We start from the raw sequence: 21,466 nt of genomic DNA on the forward strand, positions 1-21,466 counted from the left end.
GGGTAGGGCACTAGAAGATGGGCACGAGCCCAAAACACTGTCCAAACAGGGCTCTGGGCTGGGGTATCTGTGCCCACGTCTGCGCTGCTGGGTGGGGCCTAGCAGGAGTCTCTCTGCAGAGGAAACAATCAGGAGGCTGGCTTGGGGGGACTTCTTCCACCAAGCTGAAGCTGGATCTCAGTCAGAGGGTGAAGGGGGGTGGAAACAAGAGCGTCCTGAGGGGTGGGGGTGAGGAGTGATAGAATGGGTTCTTGTATCATCTCAGTGGACTGGAAAGGATCACTGGAAGCCAGTGTAAAAATGCAGAGTCCTCTAGCATTGGTGCGAATGGGCGTCATGCTGGCTTGGGTGGGACTGGGTCAAGGACTAGACTAGTTCCTTTGGAAGCCTCTGGAAATCCTGGATGGCCGGTGGAGAGGATTAGAGCCATCACATCCTTCTCTGTGAATGGTGGACATCACTGGGTCATTGATGGCAGAGAGGCCTTTCCCAAAGGACCTGTGGGAGGAAGTGGAACACCAGTGGGTCCGTGCCCAAGAATCAGAATCCTCTCCCCCAACAAAGATCTAGAGCACCAGGATGGGGGAAGAAGAAAGCACCATGGATGTGGGGGGTGAAGCAGGCTCGGGGGCTGATGGCAGTGAGGGCCAGTGCCTCAAGTTTGAGGCCCGTCTTGGAAAGTGGAGACGGGACCTTATAGGGCCCGAGGCTTCTTTCTGTTCTAAGCTTCAGTGATCCCACGGTTTTATGGCAGCTTTATGGAGAACCACTAGGCCACCCCTTACATTCCATTTCCCCTAATGCCAGAACCAAACTGGTCTCGAATCTGAATGGAACACGGTTCTCTCTGTAGATCCTGGTTCTGCAGGCTTTAGGCTGAATGACCATGAAAATAGCTTTCTCCTGAAGCTAGGGGTGATCCTGGAACTTTGAAAGGTTCCAGACTTGCTGTCTGGGACAAAATAACTTCTTCCCCAGCACTTTTTCCCTAGAAGTAATGACGCCATTAATGCCGACTGCTGACACAGCCAACGTTGAAGCAGTGGAACTCTGCCCCCCTCTGTATGCTGTGGCCTCATTCGTCCAGGATCAGTCCCGGGCTCTTGTGAGCAAACACAGCAACTTGATACAAACCAGAGAAACGTGTCCCGTCAGGGCAGAAGAACAGCAAGAAGGACCTCCTCCAGGTAGAGAAGTGAGAGGCGACGCTCTCTCTGAGGGGACCTCGCTCTTGGCTGACACAGCTTCTGTGCTGGGACACAAGGCTTGGCCAGTGAAGCCCGGGCTGCAAGCGAGTGCCCCCGCGTCCCCCAACCAGCGCACTTGCTGCCCAGAACCAAACAGCCCGACACCTTGTTCCGCTAGGTCCCGTGCCCCCTTGGGAGCAGACAGGTAGGATTCCAATGTTGGGTGGCAAGGAGGTCTGGAGAGAGCTAGGACGTGGGGGCGAGAACAGGAGGAAAGGCCTCCTTCAAAGACTCACATTTTCCCGTCCTGCCAGACTTCTTTGAACTTCTTGCCACTTGCTAATTAAATGACCCAGGGGACTCAGGTGAACTGGGGGAACTCCTGCCTTGCCCCAACAGCTGCAACAAGGTGGTTATTTTCTCTCACACACATGTGGGTAATGAACAGAAAAAGAGCCAGCGGGCAGATCAAGTTCCATGAAACACACATGCAAACAGTGCACCCTTCCGTGACGCAGGCCCGCAGAGACGACAAGCCAAGTGTGAGAGACACGTCCCACGCGGGACGTACGTGGCCCTGGCAGCGGTGGGAGAAGGCACCGTTCCGCACAAACTGTACTCAAGGTCACCTTCATTTCCCGTCTGGGGCAGCTCTAGTGCGTGCTGGCCGATGAGCGATTCTATGGTTTCTCTCTTCTCAGCACCGGTGACATCACCACTTAATAAGGGAGGGAATCACAGCCACGTTTCAAAGAATCATTCAGTTTTCTCATTAAGATTCTATAGGATTCCCCCCCCCCCCCACAGCAACAGCCTTGCCAAAACGATGTTAAAAATAGACCTGGTAATACTTTTCACATTTGTAGGCAGTCATGAAGGTTTAACAGTGTGTATGTCCAGCAGGTGCACATAACTTTAGAATTAGGCACTGAATTATGCAGGACATATATTTGCTAAAAGGATTAAGAAACATGAAGCAAAGAACAAAGCTTGGGCTTGGTTTACCGAGGGGAAGCAAAACCTGTTAGCCAACCTCATTTTCTCGAAGGAAAGTGATTGTTCAATACGTAGACTATTTTGGGGGTAAAATACATACGAATAAAGTTCAAAAGTAGTTAAATCTGGATATTTTGACTTAGTCAGCTCATAGGGTCAGTTCTCCAAATTCAAGGGCCTAAATGCCGGCTCTCAAAGTGTAGAATTATTTCCGAGACAGACAGCACCCTAGCTTGTCCAGGCCTGTGCTGTTTAGGAAAGAACACAGTTCGGGTTAAGCTGGAAGCGTGTAGGGTCAGAGGGTTCCCCCCCCCCACTGAGAAAATGTACTCAGTGTGACAGCCTGAAATTTTAAGCAAGATAAGGCATACAGAAAATGAGACGCTACCTAAAAAGAGGTAATGAAGTAAAATATAATTATAATGATTAAAAAACGTAAGTACCTCGCATGAGTAACTTTATTTGGGGAGCGTCCGGAGTGAGCTCTAAATAAATCACTGGCTCCCAGAGAGACAGGGCTGCAGAACTGGCCCAGCTGGCCTCTAAGGGACCCTTCGGCAGTTGGACCGACTGGACTTTTTGGATGTATCTCAAATGTGGCTTCATGCATTTGAGGATGGAGAGGCGGGTGTTTCCTGAGATCTCAGCTCTGCTCCTTGTTAGTAGTTAAAACTGATCAGTAGCTGATAAAGAATTGACGGCTTTATAAATATAGCTCTCATGCATGACCATCAGAACTTCCTGACTAGTCTGGGCTACAACTTTTCCATCTCTAGAAGTACATCTACAAATGGAAGTTTTCTTGCTTTTTGGTCAATCACGGAGGTGAAGGTTAACCCTCTTCTTCCCCCAGGCCTGAAAACTTATTTTGACCAAAATGTTTAAGTCAGGGGTTTCATGTAGACGCAGCTTAAACGAGTCATTAAGAATTTTATTGGTTAAAGTAGGCATATTTTTTTCCTAGTAGACATAATGACATAACAGTAATAAAAATGTAATATTCAAGTAATTGCTGTAATGTAATTATAGTTTGGTCATAAAGTAAGATTAGGGGTCTGGGATGGCTGTTTTGTGGGTGTGTATTTTAACGTCTGAATGCAGTCTCCGAGGTGCCGGTCCCGTCCCCCTGGAACGCGAGTGCAGTCCATCACATAACCAGGTGGCTGGGAGCCCAGCTGAACCAGCATTATCTAAGCGGCCTGTTTACCCCGGCTGCCCTCTCTGGACCCCAGCATCCCGCCTGCTGCAGAGCCCTATCACCTCGTAACTGAAAACAGTGTTCCTGGTCTCCCATAGACCGCAAAAGGGGACATAAAGAGGGCCAGACTCCTCACTGGCGAAGCGACCCGATGGAGGTCAGGTGTCATCCTGGAAGAGGCCCCTCTCTGCCCCCACCGCCCTACAGCTCCCAGTCTCCCTCCGCTCCCTCTGATCTCAGGGCTCGGAGCTCTGCTCCTGTCTGTCTCCGCTGTGCTGCAGAATTAGCCTCTTGTGGCTTTTGGAGGGGAGAACGATTTCCAGATTGAGTTTAAACAAAAAGAGCTGAATTAGGCATTTACCCAAAGCATGTTTTATCAAAGGATTTGTCATTATTGGACATATTCTTTGAACCGTTATAAATGAATTTCTGTGTTTCTTATTTAATGGCGTGGCCTGATGACAGCATTAAGGCAAAAGAAGCACTTAACCATTTGTGAACCAAAACAATAAAATAGTTTTCCTTTCTTTTTTTTATTTTTTTTTATTTTTTTATTTTTTTTAAGATTTTGTTTATTTATTTGACAGAGACAGAGACAGCCAGCGAGAGAGGGAACACAAGCAGGGGGAGTGGGAGAGGAAGAAGCAGGCTCATAGCAGAGGAGCCTGATGTGGGGCTCGATCCCATAACGCCGGGATCACGCCCTGAGCCGAAGGCAGGCGCTTAACCGCTGTGCCACCCAGGCGCCCCTCCTTTTTTTTTTTTTTTAAAGATTTATTCATTTATTTTAGAAAGACAGAGCACAAGAGCAGGGGGAGGGGCAAAGCGAGAGGGAGAGAGAGCATCCTCAAGCAGGCTCCGTGCCAAGCGGGGAACCTGACATGGGGCTTGCTCAGTCCCAGGATCCTGACATTAGGACCAGAGCGGAAATCAAGAGTTGGATGCCCCACTGACTGAGCCATCCAGGTGCCCCAGTAAAAACATATTCTAATTAACAATATCTGCAATGAGTAACTGAAAGGACATCGGTTTTTCCTTGTTCCTAGCTTTCCTTTATAATTAATGAGTAATTTGTGAGGAGATAATTTGAGACTATGTAAATATCCACCCCTTATCATTCTTTCTCCCCTGTTGATGATCTTTTAATGCCATGATTCCATCTATATTTATTAGTTGGCATTCTACAGCAGAAAAAGAGCCTTTGCTTTCTCATGTTTTGTTTTGTTTTGTTTTTTTACTTATTTATATTGTATGGACTCAAGGATATTTATCTTATACTATGGGTGATAACCCCTTAGTATCATTATTTATTTGGACAATCAAATTGTCCCAGATCTGGCAAGCGAGAGCCTCTTCAAGCTCCCATTTCTGCCATGTTCCCATAGTTCAGGAGCAATCTCTCATTTTCTGTTGAATTAGGATGTTCCAGGCTCAGAGCTGTCCCATGCATCTTTCCCCACTGTAGTCCTGAATCCTCTATTTCCCCAACGAGGCTGAATGCCGGTGGAGAACATTTAGAAACTAAGACCTGGGTACTAGATGTGAAAGAACATTGCTTTTTAAACATGTAAAATTTGTATCCAGTGTGATTGGTCAGGAATGGAAGAACTTACGGTGTGTAGAAAGAGCTGAGCGTGTGCCACAGGTGCAGGCTGCCTTTGGACCCTGAAAGAGGTGGAAATCTAAGAGGAAACCAGCCCCTCGTCCCCAGTAACATAGACGCGTCACACAGTATGTCAATTACAGTCTTGGCAAATGGGTAAGATACTTAGGCTTTTCTTCCTCTCAGCAAATATTGTTCCTCTAAGCCTCTGATACCTTTCGATGCCTGCTGACCCGGTGGTTCAGTCACACAGTGGCAATGTAGAATATTTTACAAACTGAACTTCTTGCCGGTATCTGTGACTTTATTTTTTTAAAAAGATTTTATTCATTCATTCGACAGAGATAGAGACAGCCAGCGAGAGAGGGAGCACAAGCAGGGGGAGTGGGAGAGGAAGAAGCAGGCTCATAGCGGAGGAGCCTGATGTGGGGCTCGATCCCATTAACGCCGGGATCACGCCCTGAGCCGAAGGCAGACACTTAACTGCTGTGCCACCCAGGCGCCCCGTATCTGTGGCTTTAAATACCCATTGTCTCCGAATGCCCTCTCTTACACACGTCGATGACACGTCTACAAAAGCCGCCGCGGACACAGGCGGCCACGTGCAGCGTTCATGCCTCCCCATTCGCCCTAGTAAGCAGCCTGTGGGGTCTCACTCTGCATCTTGAGTCCGGTCTTGCTTTGCACAATGGTGACTGCTGAGCCGAGGCCTCGGGGAAGGTGGGACAGCCAGCTGTGCTGAGCCAGAGGGCGGCAACGGTGGCCACGGCGGGCCGGATGGACGAGATTTCCTCTTTAACTCCTTTACGTGAAGTGGAGGGAAAACAAAGCTTGGGTCTCACTGATCCAGGAGGCGTGTTGGCTTTTACTTGGCATCTACACCTTTGCTGCTTGAGAAATGTTATTTTTTCCTTAAAAGGCTATCTCATTAATCTTGTGTTAAGAGTGGTCTAACCCTATTAGTTGGGTAGGCTGCTTCTGTTCCAATTAGCATATATTTCCATAAGTGTTGAGAGGAGAAGGGGATGGAAGAGGCAGAATTTCTAAACTATTGACCCGGAGGGACTTGCACGAAGGTGTGTTTGACATGAGGGTAATACAACTGAAAAAGCACTAGTAAATGGTAAATTACGGTTGGCTCTGCTGATTTATGCTAAGCAGAATAAACTATGATGGAAACATAAAATATTTCTAAGCTTACACGTTAGTCACTCAATACACATAAAACTCAATTTTCTTCCTTAAAAAATAGATATTTCGAGCCGTGAGACTTTCCAGAGGAAATCCGCTTATTTGCTATCTTTGTGTTCACTCCCGTCACACGTTCCAAGCTTAAACGTTGAAAATGTTTTGATATTCTCAAGTGAAAGGTGCTGTGTGATGCCCCCATTTAAACATAAATCCTACTAGGATATTATCCCTACCATTACATTAAGTGACTTTCCTTTCCACCCATAGTTTGGTGGTAATGTCAGAGCAAGCCTTCGATAGCCAAAGTCATTGTTCAAGTATTGACAGGCTGGTTGCCTAACCAGAGAATGCAGAAGTAAACCGAGGGAGCTTATTTTGGGGATCGGGTTTGTCGCCATCTATGATACGTATAACCAGGAGGTAAACAGGAAGTGCTGAGTTGGCTTGGTTTACTCCTACAGGAACGGAGAGAAATAAAATCAGTGTTTACCAAATGGAAAAGCACAAAGTGGGTACAGAGAGCAATGCTATTTTCATGCTTCTAAAAAGGTATTACAAATAACACAAAGTTTCAAACCTATAATTAAAAACTATTTTTAAAAAGCTTTGATTAAGTTCCCTTCAAAAATAGACCTTTTAGGCTGAAGCCCATTTCTTAAAGGTCTGCCTTCCATCTATGCTGCTTGCCCCTAAAGCATACTGTAGAAACGCCCCTCTTAAATAGCAGACTTCAACAGAAAACATATGTCTTAGAGTCATCTAGCAGAAGTCCAAGGCTCCTTGGGCGCCTGGGTGGCTCAGTTGGTTAAGCATTCGACTCTTGGCTTCTGCTCAGGTCGTGATCTCAGGGTCATGAGATTGAGCCCCGCATCAGGCTCTGAGCTGCGGGTGGAGGCTGCTTGAGATTGTCTCTCCCTCTGTCTCTGCTTGTGCTCTCTTTCTCTCAAAATAAATGAAATCTTAAAAAAAAAAAGTTCAATGCTCCTGCTTAATTGGAGAATCCAAGGCCCCCAAATGAACCTAATTTCTCAAATCCCACATAGCAAGAGGTAGAGCCATTTAGAGGCAGGGAGAATTTAGGGTCCAGGCAAAAGTTAGAGATTGACTGAATTTCTTAGTGCCAGACCTAAGGACACAAACCTTGTGGTAAAGGGGCTAAATGCACTGTTGGTATCATTTTGGCCAGAAGCTGAAAGACAGGTCCTATGGGTCCAAACTGAGGAGACACCCCCCCCCCCCACACACACACCTTCAGAATCTCTGGACAAGACCCTTTCTTCTTCTGTGTCAACAGCCTCATCTGAAAACCGAGGTGATCTGAAGTTCTACTGCTGTGAATCTAAGAAAAGAAAAGGACTGAAAAAGGTGATGATCCAGGAAAATAAAGAATAAACGAATAGAAATGAAGATAGATTATTTTGGGCAAGAGTAATTCATAATATTTAAAAACCCAGTAGGGTTGTCTGAGGTCGGTTAAACTTTAATAACCCAGATTTCAGACCAACATCAACACTCAAACCAAGAATAGCCGAAGAAAAGAATGGGCAAAGTACAAGATTAGGCAATTCAAAAAAAGAACATCTAGACATGGCCAATAAACACAAGAAAAATGTTCAACCTCAATGGTATTCACACACGCAAAAAAAAAAAACAAACCCTGCAACGATGAGACTTTCCCCTTCTTTAAACTGGAAAAGGCTAAAAAGGGGAATGACACCCAGTGTTGGTGAAGGCCAAGAGAAGTGGATTGGCAAACACCACTAATGAGAATGCAAACTGGTAAAACTGAATAGAGGGCCATTTGGACATGTGTCAAGTTTTTAAAATGAATGCCCTTGATGCAGCAGGGCCAATTCTGGGAATTTACTGTAGAGGAAATTTCCACAATCAGTTTAGTGGATCGCAGATGGGCACAAATTCTTTGCTGTTAATCTTAGCAAGAGGTAGTGTGTATTTCCCTTCCCCTTTCATCTGGACTGGCCTTGCGGCTAGCTTTGAGCACCAAATATAGCAGAAGTGGTGTCGTGGGACTTCTGAGGTTTGGCCTTAAGAGGTTTGGCAGTTTCTGCTTCATCTCTCTTAAATGCCAGTTGTCTTTTAAGTTCAACTACCCTGAAACTACCATGCTGTGAGGAAGCCAAAGCTCGTCACGAGTGAAAGGAGAGATCCCTGAGGCTCAAAATCTCCAAATCTACCAGCAAAGCCCTTTTGACCCTTCTGGTCCAGCTCGGCTGCCCTCTGCATGTGGCTCAGAAAAAGGCCAGATGATGTCATGTGCAGTAGGACCACCTAGTGAAGACCTGCATGAACCCTTGGCCCCCCAAATCATGAGAAATAATAAATCACTGTTGTTTTAAGCCACTGAGTTTTGGGGTGGTTTGTAGCACAGAGAAAGAGCACTGAAACAGAAATAGGAAGGGTCACTCCATCAGGCAAGGAATCATCCCAGCTGAAGTGATACTGATGAGAGCAACCAGAATAGAGACTGGCTAGTGGAATAAGGGAGTCATAAATACCAGCGATGACCACTGGACAGAGGGGACAGAAGGGATGAGGTAGCAGTTGTGAGTACTTCTTCCTTACGTTAGTATGAATACAGGGCCGGCTGGGTGGTTCAGTCAGTTGAGTGTCTAACTCTTGAGTTCAGCTCAGGTCATGATCTTGGGGTCATGAGATCAGGCCCTGCGTTGGGCTCATACACTGGGTGTGGAGCCTGTTTAAGATTCTCTCTCTCCCGGGACACCTGGGTGGCCCAGTCAGTTACAAGGTCATGATCCCAGGATTCTGGGATCGACTGCCGAATTGGGCTCCTTGCTCCGTGGGGAGCCTGCTTCTCCCTCTGCCTGCCACTCCCCCTGCTTGTGCTCTCTCTCTCTCAGATAGATAGATAGATAGATAGATAGATAGATAGATGATAAATAAACAAATAAATAAAATCTTTAAGGAAAAAAAAAAGATTCTCTCCCCCAGCCTCTACCCCTTCCTGCCTCTCTCTTTCAAAATCAATCAATCAATCAATCAATCCTTTGTATGAATACAGCATATTTGTTTAGGTATTAAAGACTTTTTCTTTACCGTCACCCCCCGCCTGCCTTCCCATTCCCCTGTTAGCTAACATAAGAGGTATTAATAGTGGTTAGCTATGGATCTTTGTATTTAAGTTACAAGATATCAAAGGGGAATTATAATTTAGAGAAAAAGAACATCACTTTCAAATGAACAAATCTTTATATCCTATTTTTTAAAATAAAGTTTTATTTTAGAATAGTTTTACATTTATAGAAAAATTGCAAAGCTAATACAAAGTTCCCGCACACGGGCACACCGCATTTGATTGCATTTTGCTTTATTGCGCTTTGCAGATACTGTGGATTTTACAAATTGCAGGTTTGTGGCAACTTTTCATTGAGCAAGTCTATCTGTGCTACTTTTCCAACAGCATTTGCTCACTTCATGTCTCCATGTCACATTTGGTAATTCTTGCAATATTTCAAACTTTTTGATTATTATTATATTGGATGGTGAACTGTGATCAGTGATCTTTGGTGTTGCTATTCTAGTTGTTTGGGGACATCACGAACCCCATTTATATAAGGCGGCAAACTTAATCCGTAAATGTGTGTGTTCTGATTATTCCACTGAGCAGTCATTCCCCCATCTCTCTCCTTTTCCTTGGGCCTTCCTATTCCCTGAGACACAGTGATACTGAAATTAGGCCAATTAATAGCCCTATGATGGCCTCAAAGTGTTCAAGTGAAAGGGAGGAGTTGCATGGTCAACTTTAAGTCAAAAGTTAGAAATAATTACACGTAGTGAGGAAGGCATGTTGAAAGCCCAGATTGGTGGAATGCTAGGCCTCTTGTGCCAACCAGTTAGCCAAGTTGTGAATGCAAAGGAAAAGTTTGTGAAGGAAATTAAGTGCTGCTCCGGTGAACACAAGCCTGGTAAAAAAGTGAGACAGCCATCTTGCTGAGATGGAGAAAGTTCAAGTGGTCTGGATAGAAGATCAAACCAGCCACAACATTCCCTTAAGCCAAAGCCTAATCCAGAGCAAGGCCCTAAGTCTCTTCAATTCTGTGAAGGCTGGGGGGCGGGGAACTGCAGGAGAAAAGTCTGAAGCTAGCAGAGGTGGCTTCATGAACTCTAAGAAAAGAAGCTGTCTCCATAACATCAAAGTACAAAGGGGAGCAGCCAGTGCTGGTGGAGAAGCTGCAGCGAGTTCTCCAGAAGGTCTAGCTAAGATCATCCAAGATGGTGGCTACATTAAACAACAGATTTTCTGTGTAAACAAAACTTCAATTGGAAGAAGATGTCATCTAGGACTTCCACAGATAGAGAGGAGAAGTCAGTGCCTGTCTTCAAAGCTTCCAAGGACAGGCTAACTCTCTCGTTAGGAGCTAGCACAGCTGGTGACCTTAAGTTGGAGCCAATGCTCATTTACCACTCTGAAAATTCTAGGGCCCTTCAGAATTATGCTAAATCAACTCTGCCTGTATTCTATAAATGGAGTAAAGCCTGGATGACAGCACATCTGTTTACAACATGGTTTACTGAATATTTTAAGCCCAATCTACTTCTCAGAGAAAAAGATTCCTTTCAAAATAATACTGTTCATTGACAACGCACCCAAGAACGCTGATGGAGGTGTACAAGATCAGTGTTGTTCTCATGCCTGCTAACAGAACATCCATTCCGCAGTCCATGGATCAAGGAGTAATTAAGACTTTCAAATCTTATTATTTAAGAAATATTTCATAAGGCTAGAGTTGCCATAGACGGTGATTGCTCTGACGGATCTGGGCAAAGTAAATGGAAACCATTCTCAAAAAGATTCACCCTTCTAGATGCCATTAAGAACATTCATGCTTCACGGTAAGAGGTCAAAATATCAATATTAACAGGAGTTTGGAAGAAGCTGATTGTAACCCTCATGGAGGACTTTGAGGGGATCAAGACTTGAGTGGAGGAAGTAACAGCAAATGTGGTGGAAACAGCAAGAGAACTAGAATCAGAAGTGGAGCCTGGAGATGGGACTGTGTTGCTGCGATCTCATGACCAAACTTGAAATGGCTGAGGAGTTGCTTCTTATGGATGAACAAAGAAGGTGGTTCCTTGAAATAGAATCTACTGGTGAAGATGCTGTGAAGACTGTTGAAATGACACAGAGGATTTAGAATATTCCATAAACTTAGTTGATAAAGCAGTGGCAGGTTTTGGAGGGACTCACTCCAATTTTGAAAGAAGTTCTGCTGTGGGGAAAATGCCATCAAACAGCATCGCCGGCTGCAGAGAAATCATTTGTAAAAGGAAAAGTCACTCGATGTGGCAAACTTCACCCCTTCATTGTCGTCTTCTTTTAAGAAACTGCCACAGCCAACCCAGCCCTCAGGCACCCTGATCAGTCAGCGGCCATCAACATGGAGTTAAGAACCCCCACCAGCAAAAAGATAACTACCCGCTGACAGCTCAGATGATAATTAGAATTTTTTAGTACTAAAGTATTTTTAAGTTAGTGTATGTATATTGCTTTTTAGACATAATGTTATTGCACATTTAATAGACTAAAGAATAGTATACACATAACATTTATATGCACTGAGAAACCAAAAAATTCATCTGACTTGCTTAATTGTGGTAATTCACTTTAGTGTGGTGGTCTGGAACACAACCCATGGTATCTCTGAAGAATGCTGTACTCCACACTGAGTTTCTCCTATTATTAATATTTTACGTTGGTATGGTATGTTTATCGCAATCAATGAACCAGTTTTGATAGATGACCATTCACCAAAGCCCATACTTCATTCAAATTTCCTTTGTTTTTACTTAATGTCCTTTTCTGTTTCAGAATGGCATCTAGGAGACCACATTATATATATGTCATGTCTTCTTAGATTCCTCTTGGCTATGATAGTTCCTCGGACTTTCCTTGTTTTTGATGGCCCTGACAGTTTTGAGGAGCACTGGTCAGGTATTTTGTAGAATGTCCATCAACTGAGATTTATTTGATGCTTTCCTCATAATTAGATTGAGATTCGGGTTTTGGGGAGGAAGCCCACCAAGGTTAGCATGCAGGATGTTAGGTGGAAGCATTTTGCTACTGTTTTTATTTAGAGAATTTTAAAATATCATTAAAAGTGGTACGTATGGGTGCCAAGTTGACAAAGCTTAGACTGTGGTCACCAGTACTGTGTCAACTTGGTGAAACTGAAACTACTTTTTCAGAATCCCCTTCCTGCTACAGTTCTGAGTTAGAGTTGGACAAAAAAGAAATTTATGCAAGATTTGGATTATGGAAGTGAAGCAGTTTTTAACCGTTGAAGTTCCTTGCGGTTAGATGAAGTTACAGACAGATATAGAAGTGCTGACAGCTCTAGCACGTTCTCCCTTTCCTCCATTCTAGACACAGTTCTTCTTCTTGACTGAAGACCCTGTTGACCAACAGTGGCTCCGAAGTTACTACTAGACACTTGGTGGTGAACCCACAGAGGTGGTAGTTATACAGAAGCATGGCTTCCTCCAGACCTTCCCATAAGCCTTCACTTTGCAGCCACTTTTGGCAGGTGGTTGTGCTTTGCTTGCAAATTGAGGGGTTGGTGACTTTTCTCTGATCCTCCAACTTCCTTCCTAGGCTTTTACTTTCCCAGCTCCTTCCACAACTATGTCACATCTGATTCCTATAATAAAATCTTTATCCTGTAACACACAGTACTTCTGACACTGTGATTGAACTCTGACGGATACATCAAGCTATGGGAGACTAATCCTTGACCTGAGAACAATTATAAAAGCTAGGAAAAAACAGAAAACAATTGTGTGATCGTCTTATATGTTGCCATTACAAATTGCTACAAAGTTAGTGGTGTAAACAACACAAATGTATTCTCTTAGTTCTCCAGGTCAGAAGTCTGGTATGGCCCTCATGGATTAAAATCAGGGTGTTGTTGGTTGGGCATCTGACTCTTGGTTTTGGCTCAGGTTGTGATCTCAGGGTTGTGGGATTGAGTCCTGCATTGTGTTTCATGCCCAGAGTGGAGTCCACTTAAGACTCTCTCTGCCCCTCCCCCTCCCCCCCCACTCTCCCTCTCACTAAAATAAATAAAGAAATCTTAAAAAAAATAAAGTCAAGGTGTTGGCAGACTGCGCTCTTTTCTGGAGGTTGTAGGACAGAACCAGTTTCCTGCTCATTCAGATTGACAGGAAAATTCAATTCTTTGGCTGTAGGACTGAGGTGCCCGTTTTCTACCTGGCTGTAAACAAAGAGCTGTTTCCCAGGCTACCAAATTCCTTGGCTCATGGCACCCTTACTCTATCTTCAAAGCCTGCGACATCAAGTCTTTGTCATGTTGCATCTTTCTTACCCACTTTTCTGCCTCCCTCTTCTGTTTCTATTTTTATTCATTTTTTGAAATATTTATTTTTTTATTTTAGAGAGCGAGCGAGCGAGCGAGAGCATGAGTGGGAGGGGCACAGGGAGAGGGAGAGAAATCCCAAGCAGACTCTCTGCCCTACTTGGGGCTTGATCTCATGACCCTGAGATCACAACCTGAGCTGAAACCAAGCATGGACACTCAACCAACTACACTACCCAGGTGCCCCTCTCTTCTGTTTTGAAAAGCTCATGTGATTAGGTTGGGCCTACCTGGATAATCTATAATTTTCCTATGTTAAATTCTGTTGATTAGGAACCTTGATTCTATCTCTAACTTTAATTCCCTTTTGTTATGTAATATAACGCAGTCACAGGTTTCTGGAGGTTTGGGTCTGGATATCTTTGAGAGGCCACACTTTATTTGTGGTATCAGAAAAAGATCAAACTAGTCAGGATTTGAAAGGATGTGAAATTGAAGAAGAGGAAAATTCACTTCCCCCCCCTCAGGGAATTTGCCACTTAAATGTGAGAGGAAGAAAAGCCATGCAGGAAGCAGAGGTCTAGGGCCTGTGATAGTCTCACTGAGCCAGAGGTTGGAGCATGAGGCTGCCGATAGTCGAGGGACCGAGATCTCAGAGAGGAGGAAACTCAGAGAAGCAAACCTGTAATTCTGCATGCAGTTTCTCCTTGAAATATATGTTAACCCCAAAGCTGTATGTGTGTAGGGTGAGAGCAGGAGCTGGGAGGCTAAGGAGGTGAACAGAAATTTCATCCACTCTGTGGGTATTTGGAGCCAGAGGCTGGATTTCAGAGCTTACCAAGGTTGCAGGGGTCTGGTAAACAACACAAACGTTCAGCTGAGGCCCTAGAGATACTTTCCACAAATGGGGCAAAGCAGAAATAGATCAACCTTGATTTGACTACACCCCCTTCTGCCTATCAGAAATGAAATCCTCTCTGAAGGAAATCATCACCCAGAGCTTCTGTATTTTTTCAAATACAACGTCTGCCACTCAATAAAATACTCCTAGTCATAGCAGGATACAGAACCAAATGCCTGAAAACCAAGAGGAAAAAAATCCAGACAATAGAAGCAGATCCACGAGCAGCCCACACACTGATATAATGAGAAAGGGCATTGAACTTTTCTTTTAAAGAATCAAATGGTGATTATATAACTGAAAAATAAAAAAGAACTGAAGTTAAAAATTCAATATATGGGCTTATCATCTCCATGACTTATTTATTTTATAACCAGAAGTCTATACTTCTTAATCCCCTTCATCTATTTTACTCATTTCCCCACCCACTTTCCTTCTGGCAACCACCAGTTTGTTCCCTATATTTAAGAGTCTTTGTTTGTTTAATAGAATTTCAGATGTGGCAAAAGAGAAGATTAATAAAGATAAAATGGGTCAATAAACATCCAGATTGAAGCAGAGATAAAAAGACACAGGAGGGGCGCCTGGGTGGCACAGCGGTTAAGCGTCTGCCTTCGGCTCAGGGCGTGATCCCGGCGTTCTGGGATCGAGCCCCACATCAGGCTCCTCCGCTATGAGCCTGCTTCTTCCTCTCCCACTCCCCCTGCTTGTGTTCCCTCTCTCGCTGGCTGTCTCTATCTCTGTCGAATAAATAAAAAATCTTAAAAAAAAAAAAAGACACAGGAAATACAAAAAAGACCATAGGAGACATATTACATATGGTGAAAAGTCCGACATACATGTAATTCAAGTCCTAGGACACAAGAAGAAATATCTGAAGAAAAGTAGCTGAGAATGTTAAAAAATTGATGAAAGATATTGAGCTACAAATTCAAGAAATTATACGAACTCCAAAAAAGATAAATACAAAGAAAACTACATGTAAGCATGTCACACTGCAAGGGCTGAAAAATAAAATAAAATCTCAAAAGTAGCCAGAGAAAAGTAGACACATTACTTTCACAGGGGGCAACAATAATGCTGGCAACCAAAATGACAGAAGCCAAAAGACAAAGGAAATGTGATATGTACAGAAAATAATGTACATTCTATAATGGTAAAACTTTGGGGAAATCAAAATATCCAATAATAAGATAGAATTAATTAACAGTAAATCAGCCGTAGTGTGAAATAGTCAACAGTAAAAAAATGGCATAGGAAAGCGTTTATAATAGGCTACTAGGCTACGAAGAAGTATGTACTGTATGAACTTATTTTGTGTGTGGGCATATTAAAATGTCAACAATGTTTAATCTCAATGGTAAAGGGCTGTGGATAATTCTAATCGTGTTCTTTATGTTTTCCTGAGTCTTTAAGGTTTTTGCTTATTCACAAAATATACATATTTTCGGTAATCAAAGAGAATCATAAAGAACAAGTTAAAGAGTTACAACAGTAAAAATAAGTTAAAATCAAGCATATTAATAATTAAACGTAAATAGTCTAAACACCTCAATGAAAAGGCCAAGATTATATAACTGGGTGAAAAACCGAGACCTAATCATAGACTGTCAATGAGAAAGACACTTTAAATATAAAGGAACAGATAAGTTAAATGTAAGAGGATGCTGAAATATATACCATATAAACACTAATAAAAAAAGTGAAGTAGATTTACAATATCAGACCTAGTAGACTTTGGAAGACGAAAAATTGCTAGGGATAAAGAGAACATTATACGATGCTAAAGGGAACAATTAATCAAGACATGTCATTCCAAACTGTGTATGCAACTAGGAACAGAACTTCAACATATACTGAACAAAAACTCATAAGACTTAAAAGAGAAATAGACAAAGCCACAATTTTAGTTGGCAATCTCAACATTCCTCTATCAGTAATTTTTTTTTAAAAGTAAAAAGCCAGAGAGACTGAACATTATCAATCAACTTGACCTAATTGACATTTATAGAACCCTATACCCAACACCAGCAGAAGGCGTGTTTTCAAGTGCACGAGCACAAATTCTGGGCCGTAAAACAAACGCAAAACTAAAAGAACTGTAATCATATAAAGTATGTGGTTCTTCATTATAAAATTAAACTAAAATTTAATAATAGGAAGATACCTGAGATATTCTCAAATATTTGGAAATTAATGAACACATTTCTAAATAAGCCACAGGTCAAAGGCAAAATCAGAAAGGAAATTAGGAAATATTCTGAATTGGATGAAAATGAAAACAAAACACATCAAAGCTTTTGAGATACAGCTAAAGCAGTGCTCAGAGGGAAGCAGATAGCATCGAAATGCTTAGAGAAAAGGAAGATCTCAAATGAAAAAAAAAAAAGAAGAGTGAATTAAATTCAAAGCAGGAGAAGGAAGAAAATGATGAAGATAAAAGCAAACTGACACTAAAACAGGAAAAAAAAAAAAGAGGAAAAATCAATGAAACCAAAGGCTGCTTTTAAGAAAAATAAGTACAATTGACAACTCTATTCAGACTGGTGGAGGAAAAAAAAGGAAGGAGAAACAAATTGCCAATATCAGGAATTAAAAAGAAGCATCACCACAGAGTCTATTCATATGTGAAGAATAATAAGGGAATTTCATAAATAACTTTCTGCCAATAAATTTGTTAAGTTACTTGAAAGACAAATAACCTTGAAAGACATAAACAACCAAATTTTCTCAAAAAGAAATGGATAACCCCAGTAGCTTTACATCTAAGGTTACTCATAGAAAGAAACACAAAGAAAACTTCAGTTCCCAATAGCCTCACTGATAAGTTCCTCTGAACTTAAAAACAAAAAAACAAAAAAAAAAAAAAAAAGAAAAAGAAAAAGAAAAAATAAAAAACCCCTAAATCTATAGAAACTCTTCCAGAAAATAAAAAAGGAAAGTAATTCCCTATTCATTTTATAAGGACAGATCATCTGATCTAACAACCAGAAAACAGACATTACAAGAAAATTCCAGATCAGTATCTTTCATGAACACAGATGCAAAAAAATACTTAACAAAAAACTATGAAATCAAGTCCAGCAAGATATGAGATTAATATATCATGACCAAGTGGCATTCATCCTAGTCAAGAAACATGCAAAAATCAATCCATGTATGTACCATCATAAGAAGAAAAACTATAAGATCGCCAAGGATGAAAAAAATAATAAAAAATTCAACATCCATCCATTATTCTCAGCAAACTAGGAATAGAAAGAAGTTTCCCTCAATGTGACAAAGAACATCTAATTAAATCTTACAGATGTTTTAATGGTGAAAGACTGAATACCCATAAAATCAGGAAAAAGGAAAGGAAACTGCCAAAGTTTTTCCCGAAGAGGTTAACATCATATTTAACAGTGAAAAACTGAACGTTTCCCCCATAAAATAAGGAAAAAGGCAAGGATGTCTATTTTCACACTTGTACACAACACTGTACTTGAGATCCTAGTCACTGCAGTAAGACAAGAAGAAATAAAAAACATACAGATTAGAAAGAAATAAGACTTTTTATTTGTAAATAACATGATTATCTATGTAGAAAATTCCAAAGAATATACAACACAAAACAACAACCTATTATAGCTAATAAGTGAGGTCAACAATATTGCAGGATAAAAAATTTATAAAAATAGATTTTATTGCTATATATTAGCAATGAACCAGAAATTAAAATTTTAAAAAAATCTTAGCACATCGAACATGAAAATCCACAGATAAATCTAACAAAACACGTACTAGATTTATATTCTGAAAATTGTAAAACACTGATGAGGGAAACTAGGAAAGACCTAAGTAAATGAAGAGCTATACCATATTCGATAATTAGAAGGCTTAACACCGCTGTCAATTTTCCCCAAACTGAGTTATAGATTCAAAGCAGTTCCAATCAAAATCTCAGCACATGAGGGGCACTTGGGTGACTCAGTTGGCTGAGCATCTGACTCTTGATTTTGGCTCATGATCTCAGAGATCAAGCCCTGTGTAGGGCTCGTGAGCTGGGCATGGAGCCTGCATAAGATTCTCTCTCTCCCTCTCTCTTTGTCCCTCCGCCTCTTAAAAAAAATCCCAGCACGTTTTGTAGAAATTTGAAAATTTGAAATTTGCAAAGCAAAGAACCTAGAATTAAAAAAAAAAAAAGGTTTGAAAAAGAAAAAGCGGACGGATTCGTAAGACCTGATTTCATGACTTAGTGATCAAGACAGTCAAATACCAGCTTAAGAACAAGCATACAGATCAATGGAACAAAAGAGAATCCAAAATATAAACCCATGTGTACATGGTTTCAGATAAATATGTCAAGATAAATCAATAAAGAAAGGATACATTGTCTCAACAAATAGTGTTGGAACAATCAGACATCCATATGCAGAAAGACAAAAAAAAGAACTTCAACCCTCACTTTGCATCATACACAAAAACTCAAAATGAATCGAAGACTTAAATGTAAAAGTTAAAATTTAAAATATGAAGAAAACATAAGAGAAAACCTTTGTATGCCTGGGTTAGATTAAGATTAGATAAGACAAAAAGTATGAGCCATGAAAGAATAAAAACTAAAAACTGGATTTCTTCAAAATTAAAAACTTCAGCTCTTCCAAATATACTTTAAGGAAAGTCAAGCCCCAGACTCAGACAAAATATGTGGAAAACACATTTCTGTATAAAGGCTCTAAAAAGAACTCTTATATTTTAATAAGAGAAAACAACCAATTTTTTTAAATGGACAAAAGATTTGAACACTTCAATAGAGAAAAGCTACAGATGCCGAGTGAACACGTGAAAAAATGCTTAGTATCATTAGTAATTAGAGAAAAGCAAAGTAAAAGCACAGAGAAATACTATCACCTACCTATCGGAATGGCTAAAATTAAAACAAAACAAATAGAATGAATCGTATCAAATGCTGGCAAAGTTATGGAGCAACTAGAAACCTCACATTTCTGGTGGGAGGGCCCATTGGTTGACCTGCTTTGGAAAACACTTTCTTAGAAAATTAAATATTTACTTACCATCTGACCCAGTAATCCCACTCCTAGGTATTTACCCAATATAAATGAACACGTAAATCCACAAAAAGGTCTGTCCATCCATGTTCAAAGCAGATTTATTTTTAATAGACGGAAATTGGAAACAATCAAAATGTCCACTCTGTTACAGAGATAAGCAAATCGTGGTGTGTCTGTACAATGGAGTATTACCGAGCAATAAAGGAAAGTGAACTAGTCACTGATACAGCAACATGGGTGAATCAAGCATTATGCTAAATGAAAGAAGCCGGACACGAAAAACCCTTAAACCCAAACTCATTTAGAATTATTTCATTTTACTTGCTATTCTGGAAAAGTTAAAAAAAAAAAAAAAAGAATAGAAATGAGATCAGCGGTTGCCAGGAGTGATGGGTGGGGATCGATTACGAAGGAACATGAGAAAACTTTTTGGCATTAATGCATCTTGATCGTGGTGGTGGTTACATGACTGTGTTTATTTGTCAAAAGTCATTGAATTGTACTGTGTATCTAAAAGGGGTTATTGCTGTACGTAAACGATACTGCATTCAACTAATTTTTTTAAAAGAAATATATTCTATGGGTCCTGTCTAAAAATACTACTGCACTCTATGAGATAATAAATAAATACACCAAAAACATTAGCTAACCTGGAGTTGTGGGAAAAAGAAAATTTGAGTAAGTAGTGATATAAATATATCAAAAATTTTACAAGACATTAAATGAAAACCTGACTACGTCATAACTCAACTCTTGCTTGTGGTGGCCAAACTTCTTGTTCTGTTGAAACAGAACAGGATTTGGAAGTCCTAAAATATAAAAACTTTTTAAAAAAGTTGTGCTGAGGAACACAGCTGAGGAGGTTCGGAGGACTCTGGCAAGTCACGGGGAAGGAGGGGAGTAAAGGACAAGCCAGGCCAGTAGTGAGAAGGAACAGGGCAAGGCCGGAGTGCAATCACGTGGGTCTGGCGTCGCAAGACTTTGCAGAACTAAAGACTGATCAATGGCTCAAACACCTAGTAAAGCACTGACTGACCTGTCCTAGGTGTGGGGGGCCTGGTCTAAGGGCTGGGGCTACAGCACTGGACACTCTGTGCTCCAGAGGGAGGAGGGAATGAACAAAACATGTGACTATATGAAATGGTAGGCAGATGTTGGGGTGACAAAAGAAGGAAGGGGGGTTTGGGGTGCTAGGGCAGAAGTTGGGGTTTCAGTATCTGGAAGGGTGGGCAGAAGAGGCCTTATTGGGAAAGTGATATCTGAAAAAAGACCTGAAGAAGGGGAGGGAGCTGCGAGGAGAGCTCTAAAAGTGGGTGCTTTCCAACCCTGAGCGCTTGTGGCTGACTCGGCTCCTATCCACCTACTTTGCTGAGATCTGTTTCGCTTCCATAATGAGGATATAAAAAGATACCATTTAATGCAATCACTGGTTATGATAGTTTATAAAAGTGATTTATGGAATACACATAATCTGCATTTCACCTGAACAGGAAACATGTGAAATCCAACTGAAAGGAAACTGCACGCCTCGATTTCTTTTTAAGCGCTACTACCCCTCTTTGAGACCTGTCCCTCTTTTAACATTCATTATACACGATTCTGGAAAAGCTGAACGGCACAGTTAAGTATTAATAAATTTCTGAGTATTATTAGCTGGGAAAAGGGTTGGGAAAAACCAGGAGGAAATAGCCTATCCATATGAAAACAATAATCACATAGTATTTATTGTCTGGGATTGAAACGTTTCAAATACGCAAAGCAATAAAATGTCAGGAAAAGCAAAACTTCCTAATGTTAAAAAGATCATAAATTTTCCCCAAAATAAGACATACGAAAAAAAAGTTCAGGTGATACTTTATGTCACAGGAAAAATATACACTTAAATCTAAGTTACAGCAGCTCACGATCTTCAGGAGGCACCATCTACTCACCGCAGAAGGCCGGAAGAGCTTGGCGAACGTCACTAGGGGAGCACAGAAAGCAA

General features: G+C 41.5%; 1 protein-coding gene across 2 annotated transcripts in view; it reads right to left on the reverse strand.

Annotated features, from left to right (window-relative positions):
- Positions 1-5,270: 5,270 nt before the first annotated feature.
- SUPT3H (SPT3 homolog, SAGA and STAGA complex component) overlaps positions 5,271-21,466 on the reverse strand; it is a 535,243-nt gene continuing 519,047 nt past the window's right edge. For both annotated transcript variants that reach the window (XM_026507332.4, XM_044387186.3), the window contains 2 exons: positions 7,425-7,514; positions 5,271-6,630 (listed from right to left, as the gene is read on the reverse strand). In XM_026507332.4, the coding sequence (XP_026363117.2) occupies positions 6,625-6,630; positions 7,425-7,514 (96 nt within the window). In that variant the 3' untranslated portion in view covers positions 5,271-6,624. The remainder of the gene's footprint in view (positions 6,631-7,424; positions 7,515-21,466) is intronic.

Source organism: Ursus arctos, unplaced genomic scaffold, assembly GCF_023065955.2.
Source record: "Ursus arctos isolate Adak ecotype North America unplaced genomic scaffold, UrsArc2.0 scaffold_29, whole genome shotgun sequence".
NCBI lineage: Eukaryota > Metazoa > Chordata > Mammalia > Carnivora > Ursidae > Ursus > Ursus arctos.